Here is a 10,698-nt window from a genome sequence, read left to right as displayed (position 1 = left end):
AAATATAAGTTAAAAACTGGTAAAATAACTAAAATATTTTTTATATATCCGGACTTTGGGGCATTTCTCTTCAACTTTTCTTCTAATCCCACTCCTGACACTAAATGTAAAAAAAAAGAATGAGAACAACTTATATTAAAAGTTCGTTTATTAAAAGTGACAGATTCAAATACAGAATCAAAGACAAGACGACTAATGTTAGCCAGTCTTAGTCCTAAACTGGAGATAAATAAACAAGAAATACTAAAATCCAACAATTATAGATGTTTTTCAATTGTTGATAACAATTACAGGCTGTGAAAAACAAATAGAATCCGCGAGTGAATATAGAGTTATCAGAAACCTCATTGAGTCGATGTTAATTATGTTTCACCGAAAAACTTAAATCCAACATTTATTGAAGTTTTTTCATTTTTCAATAACAATTACAGGCTGTTATAAATGGATTTTAGCGGCAAAAGTAGTTATAATATTAATTATTTAATTATAAAATAGAAAGACAGACATACGACAATTAGCAGCGAGTTCTGGCACTTCACCGGCAAGCTCTATCCCCTCTCTTCAAACCCAAGCGAGTAGCTCATAATTTATAAATATCAACAATAGAAGAGTTAATGTATTAGCACTGCAGACAGAGCACTAGATTTCTAATTTGTCGAACCGAGTTCAAACCCAGTCACAGCCAATTTTTTTTTCTCTCTTTTTTCTAATGATATACAAGCGATATTGTAGCGTACGATGGTGCATCGTTTGCACCTCGAGTTGCAAAAGTCAAGTTGTGTAATATTCGTTAATATTTCACGACTTGAGACTGGTATCGAGGTCCCGAAAAATTAAAACTGCAGCTGGGTCAATAAACTACAGAGAGAGCAACAAAAATCGAGACTGGAAAACTTTGATGTTTTGCAAGAGGGTCAATGTTTCGTCAAGAAGACTAGCTCAGGCGAAACTTGATACTCCGTTTCGACATTGAATCGTCAGCAAAATATTCATGATTTATAAGAATAAATTCATTAGGTCACTATTCATTGAATTAAGTTCAGCGATTAATATATTGAAGTCCAAGAAAATTAGAGAAAAATTAAATAATATACCGGACATAACAAGTTGTAGGATTTTTTTTTAAACAATCAAAAATAATGAACAACAAAAAACAGTTGCAACGATCCGCGGCGAGTTGCGGCGCTTCGCTGGCAAGCTTTATCCCCACTCTTCGTACCTAAGCCTGCAGCTTATGACTTATAAACATATAAATATCAAATGAACACATGTTAGCTCTGTGGTCGCCAAAGACACTACAACTGACTTTACTAGACCACTGGCACTGATGAGAGTAATTTTGATGGTTTAATAATGTTCACGAGAGTTGTCTGAGCCTGGTCGATCGTATTTTTTCTTTACGAAAGGTGAGCTGACTGCACAAAACCGCGATTTGACTGCGAACAATTATACAGAGATGACCGCGTGATTTGCCTTCTGGGCCATGAAAAAATACTTCCCCATGATTGGTCCAGTGAGTTGACTGACGCGCCGGTGGACAAGTCCGGCATTAACAATTTTCAAATATTCTGAGACTTGCTGACTTGGGGCCCTCCAAGTCAGAACAGAACTATTTTCAGGAACCTTCCAGCATCCATCCTGTTTTTTGTGCTTTTCTCTTATCATAACAGTCCATTAGTTTTTAGTTTTTTCATCCGGCCGCCTCGAAGTCAGAACATTTGGTCCTTCGCGCCGGATAAGAACGGCTTGGATGCAAATTGAACAACTCGAGAAGGTTCTAGTGCTTAACAATTTTGTGAATATTTTGTAAAATATTCTGAATAAAGTGCTTGTGATTCAGTTAAATTCAGACAACTCTCAGTGTTGGTGTGTAAACAACCTTACAGACAAAAGGTGTTTACTCATTCCAGTGCCCAGTGACACTCATCTTTATTATTGTAATATAGTGGTGCCCAGTCTAGCCAATTTGGTCTTCTCTTTAAACGCTTGGCGCACATTTTGGTTAGAGTCAAGATAGCCTTGACGCAGTCAACTCACGGGTAAATAAACATAGTATTTAGTTAGTTTAGTGTCCTTAGTGTGAGTGTAGTCACCTCACAAGATTATTAAGAGCTCGTAGACTCATTCAATAAATTGTGTGACATTTTCGGTGTTGTGACTTTAGTGAAAGCCCACCATTAGTGTCAAGGTGACATCAGATGACTCGTGTACTAGTGTGTACAGTTCTTAAGGAGAATCGTACTCTCGTTTTTGATCCCAGACAACTCACCTAAGTGAATCATGGCAGACAAACGTGTAATTTCTCCTGCCAAGTCGGACTACGTAGATGTAGCTGACGACAATGACTCAATAGAGGGTGTTAGTGATATGGTGGAAAGAGTGAGCATCGACCAAGTGTCATCAAACATTGCAGGCAACTCTCAGGCCGAAGGTAGCACCGAGACCACGTTAAAGGTGCCTGAAAGAACATCTCCAGCGCGTGACAGGTCAAAGTCACCACCAGCAATCGCCAACACAACACAAGTCAAGCTGACGTCTCAGATGGCAAGGTACCAACAGCTCCAGTTCATGTATCAGGATGTGCTTGAGCTAGTAAGACAGCCTGCGCTCATGACAATGAGTTTAATTGAAGATAAGCTCGCACAACTCAATGAGCTGTAGACATACTTTGTAGTAGAGCACGAGGCATTAGGTGTTGGGTGCCGGCTAACACTATTCAAGCACCCATACATGACTGATAGAGTCTATGAAAGTGCGTTGCGACTTCACTATCTTACCGAGTCAAATCTGAATTGCACGAAAAGGACATTCAGAAGTCACTCGACGAGTACAGATCATCAACTCAGCAGGCAACTCAAGTCATTTTTCAGCAGGCAACTCTCCCGGTAATAACCCTTCCGACGTTCCAACCTGTCAGGACCACCATCGCAACTTATCAGGCATGCCATCATGAATGATGATGGTTATGAGCCAGCTTGGAAGCAACTGAAAGAGAGGTATGATAACCCTGAGCAACTCATATTCTCTCCCATAAAACATCTGTTTAGCATTCCAACACCATCGTCCAAATCAGCTGAACAGTTAGACAACTTAATAGGCATTGTGAAGCAGAACTTGGATGCACTCAGGGCACTCAAAGTTCCAGTCGACTCAGCCGACTACTCTCAATCTATTTGGTGGCTAGTAAACTCGAGCAACATCTCCGAGAGTCCTGGGAGTTAGAACGGAGCAGATCACGGTCTCCAACTACACTCAACAGTCTACTCAATTTCATCTCAACCAGGGCACGTGCGATGGAGTCAGCTCAAGATGCAGCGCGTCAGGCTAAACGATGGCCTACTCCAGTGATCACGAAGAAGTCCAGGTCACCACAACAGTCTACTCGCCAGCAGACAATTCGATCGCAGACGACTCGAGCCTCCAGGCATGGGGCTCAAAAAAGACAGGCTGATTACCCATGTGACCAGTGCAACAGTCGAGATCATTACCTAGTAGACTGCCAATCATTTGCAGCTCTCTCTCAACTGAAGCGATACAACCTGGTCCTCCCAGCACGGTTGTGCTTCAATTGTTTAGGCCACCACTCGATCCAGGTGTGCCAGTCTGACAAGCGGTGCAGTGTGTGCAATCAAAAGCACCACACAATGATTCACACACCCCGAACAGCATCTTTACGGAAGAGAGGGTATGGCCCAGGCCAAGAACCGCAGCCAACTCAACCAGTTCAACAGCCATCAACCTCCCAGCAGTGAGGTGATGACGTGCCATTTCCACAGCCGACTCCAGATCACACTCATTCATCTGAACAGACTTCTCACCAGGTAACTCATCATCACAGTCAACTCTCTGCAATCAACTCTGATTATGCTTCAGTCAACTCGTCAAGTGGTGGTGTGATCACTTAACGTGCAGATAACTCAACAATCAATGGTGATGAGTTATGTCAATCTATATGTACTAACAGGAGTAAAGAACACTTCTCTGATGACTCGACGGAAGGGAGGACCTTAGCACATGAGGTTTTAGCCTCGGGAGGGTTGAAGGTCCTGAGAGAAGAGTCAGAAGGTCTCGTTCAATCTCCTACAGCTGAAAAAAAGAGTCAACCTCACACTAGTCTCTTTCTAGACGACTCACATGATTCAACAATCACCAAGAACAATACAGACAACTCAGAGATACATGGAAGATTCTTTTCAGCACTTAGAGCAGCAGAAGAGATATGTATTAATGAGTCTTCAGGTCAATCAGACAGCTCAGCAGTCTTACTCGCCACAGCCAATGCAGTATTACTCTTAGACTACTCTCAGCTTCCAGTAAGACTCCTGATAGACTCAGGGTCTGAGCTGTCCTTTATCTCATCAAGTGTGGTAAAGACTTATCATCTCCAATGTCGTCCATCAGTGATATCAGTGCTGGGAATTGGTAACGAACCAGCTGTACAAACTAGAGGAGTGACAACAGTGACACTTAGATCAACTCACACACAGGAGCAAGTTACACTTAATGCTCATATACTCAAATGTGTCACTGATACTTTACCAACCAGACAAATCAAGGGAATCAACTGGTCGGCTCTCAACTCTCTTTAACTTGCTGATCCAGACTACTCAACTCCAAGACCCATTGACATTTTAATAGGAGCAGATTGTTATGGTCTGATTGTGAAGGCGGGCATCAAACAATTTCCTCAGTCATCTCTAATAGCCCAAGATTCAATCTTTGGATGGATGCTCATTGGAATGCCACAACAGACAAGATGCTCAAGTCAGAGAACTCATCACGCAGCAAGGGTCAACTCATACCAGCAAGTATCTGATCTCTTGACAAAATTCTGGGTTCAAGAAGAAGTTCCAGAGACCTTAGCCAGCCAACTCAGCCCAGATGATCAATCTTGTGAAGATCATTATGTTACGACTCATTCAAGAGATCAAGATGGGAGATATATTGTGAGAATACCACTCAAGGCATCACCATCTCTTCTAGGCAACTCATCAGCGAGAGCTCATCAGTGTTTACTACACATGATCAGACGACTCACCAAGAATGACTCATATGCACAACTCTATCACAACTTTATGCAAGAATACGAGTCACTGAACCACATGACACGAGCCAAGGCAAGTCCAGTCAACTCTCCAGTGTATTATTTGCCTCATCATGGTGTCTTAAGAGAAGACAGTGTTACTACAAAGCTTAGGGTAGTATTTAATGGCTCTAGTCCATCTTCTAGTGGTCTATCAGTGAACGATATTCAACATACTGGTGCCAAAGTCCAGAAAGACATTGCAGACGTACTCATTTGGATCAGGCAGCATAAATTTGTGTTCACATCAGACATCACCAAGATGTACAGACAAATCAAAGTCCACCAAGATGATTGGGATCTCCAGAGAATCCTGTGGGTGGACGAGCACTCCAAGATCATCCCATATCAACTCACAACAGTCACGTATGGTACCAGATCAGCTCCATTTCTGGCTGTTCGCACAATGATCCAGCTAGTGAAGGATGAGGGTCATAAGTTCCCTCTAGCTGTTGATCCACTACTAAAAGGAAGATATGTGGACGATATTTTTGGAGGTGCTGACACCGTGAGTCAACTGATAGACATCTCAACCCAAGTCAGACAACTCTGCATGGCAGGTGGCTTCCCGTTAGCGAAATGGCACAGCAATTCAATCCAATTTCTTCAATCACTTACAGACAACTCATCAGAAGAGCAGATCCACTCATTTGAGAGCAGCAAAACGAAAGTACTTGGGCTCTCGTGGATTCCAGCGAACGACTCATTTAAGTTCATCTCAAAACTTCCTCGTGAGAAGTCCAAGCTCACGAAGAGAATAATTTTATCAGAAACAGCACAACTCTACGATCCACTTGGATTTCTAGCACCTTTCATTGTCAGAGCAAAGATGTTGCTACAAGAAATCTGGCTAGATAAACTGTCATGCGATGACCAAGCCCCAGATCACATTATCACCAAGTGGACCAGCTTCAGATCAGAACTCTCACACGTTTCAGACCTCTCAATTCCACGATGGTTAAAGATTACTCAGAAATCAACCGTGGAACTTCATGACTTTTCAGACGCCTCACAACTAGCTACGGCAGCAGTTGTTTATATTGCTACATTGAAGAAGATGTCTATTCCTAGACTAGAACTCACCGCAGCATTGCTGTTTGCCAGACTAATCACTTATGTAAGGAACAACTTAGACATTCAGCCAACTCAAATAGTATGTTGGACAGACTCCTCAGTATCTTTGACCTGGATTCAGTCTCACTCATCCCGTTAGAAGGAGTTTGTAAGAAATAGAGTGTCAGCAATTCAAGATCTCACTCCAATTAGCGTTTGGAGGTTTGTACCTGGCAAACAAAATTCAGCGGATTGTGCTGCTCGAGGTATCAGCATATCCCAGCTTCGGAAGCACCCCCTGTGGTGGACAGGTCCACAGTGGTTAACAGCAGACGAATCATCATGGCCAACTCAATCATCAGTGTACGATTCAAAAGCTCAGCAAGAAGAGCGACCAGTGATCACGCTAAATACTCAGACAATTCACTACGATTATCATTGGAATATGATATACAGACATTCTCGTCTAATCAAATTGCTCAGAGTGACTGCAATTTGCTTCAGGTTTAGCCAACTCCTCAGACGAGTACCTCAGTCATCTCTTACCTTTCCTCTCACGCCACGAGATTTAGAGAGAGCAAGGATTTTTTGAATAAAGGCAACTCAAGAATCGTACTTCTCACAGGAAATCAAGCAGATCAACTCAAATTCACTGCCCGTCTCACACCCCCTCGCACGATTGACAGCATTTATTGACCCTCAAGGAGTCATACGTGTTGGAGGGAGGTTAGCAAATGCTAGCTTGGACCAAGAAGCAAAGCTTCCTGCAATCCTAACACAGAAAACTCATCTTTCCAGACTAATCATTGCAGATGCACATGAAAGAACATTGCACGGTGGGACGCAGGCAACTCTGAACCTCATACGATCATCATACTGGATCATCGGTGGACGACTCCCAGTACGATCCTATATTTATCATTGTATGAAATGTGCTCGTTCACGTGGCAAACGAGCGAAGCAGTTAATGGGTCAATTGCCGTTATCAAGAATCACTCCAGCCCGACCATTTGCCGTCTGTGGTGTGGATTATGCTGGTCCCATCACGCTAAAGACTTGGAAAGGCAGAGGCGCCAAAACATCTAAGAGTTGGATGTGCATTGTTGTGTGCTTCGTTACATCTGCACTACATTTAGAGATTGTAACAGATTATTTAGCAAACTCATTCATTGCAGCGTTCAGACGGTTCACCGGACGTCGAGGTGTCTGCAGAACTCTCCACAGTGATTGTGGCACAACATTCCAAGGCGCAGACACGCTCATCAGACAACTCTTCAAGCAGGGGACTCAACAGGCCAGTCAACTCGCAGCTGTATTCGCAAGGGATGGAACTGAATGGAGGTTTAATCTACCAGCTGCACCACATATGGGAGGAAAATGGGAAGCTGCAGTCAAATCAGTAAAGTTTCATCTTAACAGAACTATAGGCGACTCACTCTTCGTAGTAACTATACATGTTGTTTTTGGAAAAATTCAGAAATTAATTTTAAACTTATATGCATAGGTAATTATGACAATTATATGTCATTTTATCGAATGTAAAAGCAAAAAAATTGGCTATGGCTGGGATCGAACCCTTATTGGCAAAATAAAAGTCTGGCGCTCTGACCTCAGAGCTAGCATACATTCACCTGAAATTCTATATTGATAATTTATAAGCTGGGACTTGGGAACGGAGAGTGGGGTTGAACCTTGCCGGCGAAGCGCCGCGGATTGTCTTGACTTTTTTTTATTGTTCATAATCAAAAAATTTTTTTTCTTAGAAAAATCCTACAGATCATACGGATGTATAGAAATAAGTTTTTCTACACTATTAAAATTATTAATTACTCTTCCGTCATTGATTGGAAAAGTCATAAAATTTGGAAAAAAAGTAAAAATAATTTATCATTCTTTTAATATGTACAAATTGCAATAATATGCAATTCGGACAAAGAAAAGAAAGAAGAAAAATTTTGCCATGACTGGGATCGAACGCTGCCCGGCAAAATAAAAGTCTGATGCTCTGACCACAGAGCTAACACGTTCATAATTGATCAATCCATATTCAGAAATCATAAGCTGCTTGCTTGGGTACGGAGAGTGGGAATAGAACTTGCCGGCAAAGCGCCGGAACTCACCGTGGATTCTTTTGATTGTTTTTTGATGTTTATCATTACGAATTGTTTAAAAAATAATCCTACACCTAATGTAGCGATACGTAAGTATGAAGATAGGTTTTTTTACCCTGTTTGATATTTTTTCGTCATTGATAAGAAAAATAATTATGAAAAAAATTGGAATTGATTTTTAAAATTAATTATAGTATCCTTAAATTGCAATTATATACAATTTTAACGAAAAATGAAAAATCTTGCTGGCAAAACGCCAGAACTCGCAGTCTTCTCTCTGATAAATAAGACGGAGATGGATGTATATACATTATGCTCTGTCTTGCTTGGAACAGATTATTGAAGAATTTCTAAATTTTTTGGTGCCCTAAGGCACCTTTTTTTTATTGCATTCCTGCAAATTATCATTTTTTGAGCAATTGCCCTGTTACCTACTTAATTTCAATTGAAATCGAGCTTCGGCCTTCCAGTATAGCCTCGAGGCTGGGCTGAAGTCAGAGAGGCGACTGAATCCTCCTGTCCAAATACATGGGATCGGGATATTTCTAATTTCTTTGCCAATTTACTATTATTTCTATAAAATGAGGTACCAAATTACAGAGGAATCAATGCCAGACTGACGTAAACAACAATTTCTTGTATGTAGTGAATATTTTTATTAAAAAAATTAGAAAGAATAATGAACAAATTATGAATTGACTTGCCGCGCTCAAATTCCAAGATGGCGGCCACATCATTCAGATAAAAAATCACTAATCATTTTATTTCTATACGTTTTTCGCCCAAAATTCGTGTTTGCGTCAGTCCTTGCTACCTATCTGAATGTCAAAAAAATCAATTTATAGTATAAAAGTGAATAATTTAGGAATAATTAGGAATATTGTATTGCAGATGATTTCTTCCGGAAATTAGTTTGAAAAAATTCCGATAGGTGACAGCATTATGCTCGCAGATGACCTCAGTCATTCATATTGAAAAAATGCTCAATCCGTATCCAGAACTGATGGTGCCCTGCATTTTAGCGAGTAATTGGTATATGTGTGTACAATACGTGTTGAGATGTAAATGTAGTGTGTCACACTACAATGCCCTACACTTTGATGACTATTGCAGTAATATAAATAAATATGATGATAGTTCAATCCTGATCTTGGCCAATTCTAGTGAAATTGAATGTAATTATAATTTTAATAAGCCGAAATTGATTCGTAATAAGAATTTAAGTGTAATTCTTTTAATTAATGAACGCTGAGGGAGAAGACATTCGGACAGGGCCATAAACCCTTTTTCAGTGCAGTTATATAAATATACTTTTTTTTGGTATTGAACCCTCATCCGTAAAATGAAAGCCTGGTGTTCTAACCACACAGCTAACACATTATCTCTGACATCATGTTTATGTTTATAAGTAGTATAATGCAGGCTTGAGTATGAAGGGTGGGGATAGAGCTTGCCAGCGAAGTGCCGGAACTCCCCGCGGACTGTTTCAACTACTTCTGAATATTTTTAAATTGTTCAAAAAAAAGCTACGTTCATAGAACTGTATTAAAAAAAAATGTTTATAACCCTTTTTAAAGGATTTCCGACTCGGCGTCAAATAATTAAATGAATAAATTGAAGAAAAAAAAAGCAAATCATTGTAAACAATTACTTTTAGCATGTTACTATTATAATTACATGCAAATCTAATAAATAAAGAAGAAAAAAAACTTTGCCACTATTGAAATCGAACACCGTTCGGTAAAATAAATGTCGAACCTTCTGACTACAGAGGCAACATATTTTCATTTGCTTTGTTTACGTTCAGATATCATAAGCTTCAGGCTTGGTAACAGAGGGTGGGGGATGTGCTTGCTCGTCAATTCTTCGAACTCACAGTCTTCTCTGGAAAATATGACGGAGATAGATAGATATATTCGGTGCTCTGTTTTGCGCGGAACAGATTATTCCAAAATTTGTAAATTTCTTGGTGCCCTAAGGCTCCCTTATTGTAGTGCATCCCTGAAGATTATCATTTTTCGAACGATTTCCCTGTTACCTACTCAATTTCAATTGATATCGAGCTTCAGCCTTTCGCCGCACAACGCAAGGGCGTAAAGTCAACTCCGGGAAACTTTCTGACTTCAGCTCAGCCTCAATGTCTTGCCTGAATCTGTATGGCACCCTCATGGCGAATACCGCAGACATCAGCTGTCAACGAAAAAATGATTTATTTCACAATAACCACCCTACCTATACTGTAAACCGTTGTTTAAAAAATACTTATAATAAAAAAACGAATGAATCAAACCAAAAAAGAGAGACGTAAATAGAATAACAATGCCGTGTTCCATTCGGGGATCACCCCAGATCACTCCAAACCGCAATTTATCACCCCATCCGCCAGGCGGCGATACTGTACATTTAAGCTTCGTACTCTAAAACCAGGTGGCGACAGTGTTCTTGACACAG

At 40.5% G+C, this 10,698-nt stretch overlaps 1 protein-coding gene across 1 annotated transcript; it reads left to right on the top strand.

Annotated features, from left to right (window-relative positions):
- The first annotated feature begins 4,739 nt into the window (after positions 1 to 4,739).
- Positions 4,740 to 7,784, top strand: LOC118072274 (uncharacterized). The gene is made up of 4 exons (XM_035091987.1): positions 4,740 to 6,236; positions 6,297 to 6,533; positions 6,762 to 7,535; positions 7,641 to 7,784. Exons 1-4 carry the CDS (start codon positions 4,740 to 4,742, stop codon positions 7,782 to 7,784), a joined length of 2,652 nt encoding a protein of 883 aa, XP_034947878.1.
- The last annotated feature ends 2,914 nt before the right edge of the window (positions 7,785 to 10,698 follow it).

The sequence above is a fragment of the Chelonus insularis genome, unplaced genomic scaffold, assembly GCF_013357705.1.
Source record: "Chelonus insularis isolate UGA/USDA-ARS -01 unplaced genomic scaffold, ASM1335770v1 contig_90_pilon, whole genome shotgun sequence".
Lineage (NCBI taxonomy): Eukaryota > Metazoa > Arthropoda > Insecta > Hymenoptera > Braconidae > Chelonus > Chelonus insularis.
The sequence above is the reverse complement of the archived record's forward strand: the minus strand, read 5'-3'. Positions and strand labels throughout refer to the sequence as shown.

Coding starts and splice junctions, on each gene's coding strand:
- LOC118072274 (XM_035091987.1), top strand. CDS start 4,740: ATGCCACAACAGACAAGATGCTCAAGTCAGAGAACTCATCACGCAGCA. Junction 6,237..6,296: donor ACATTCAGCCAACTCAAATA/GTATGTTGGACA, acceptor TCATCCCGTTAG/AAGGAGTTTGTAAGAAATAG. Junction 6,534..6,761: donor CTCAGCAAGAAGAGCGACCA/GTGATCACGCTA, acceptor TACTTCTCACAG/GAAATCAAGCAGATCAACTC.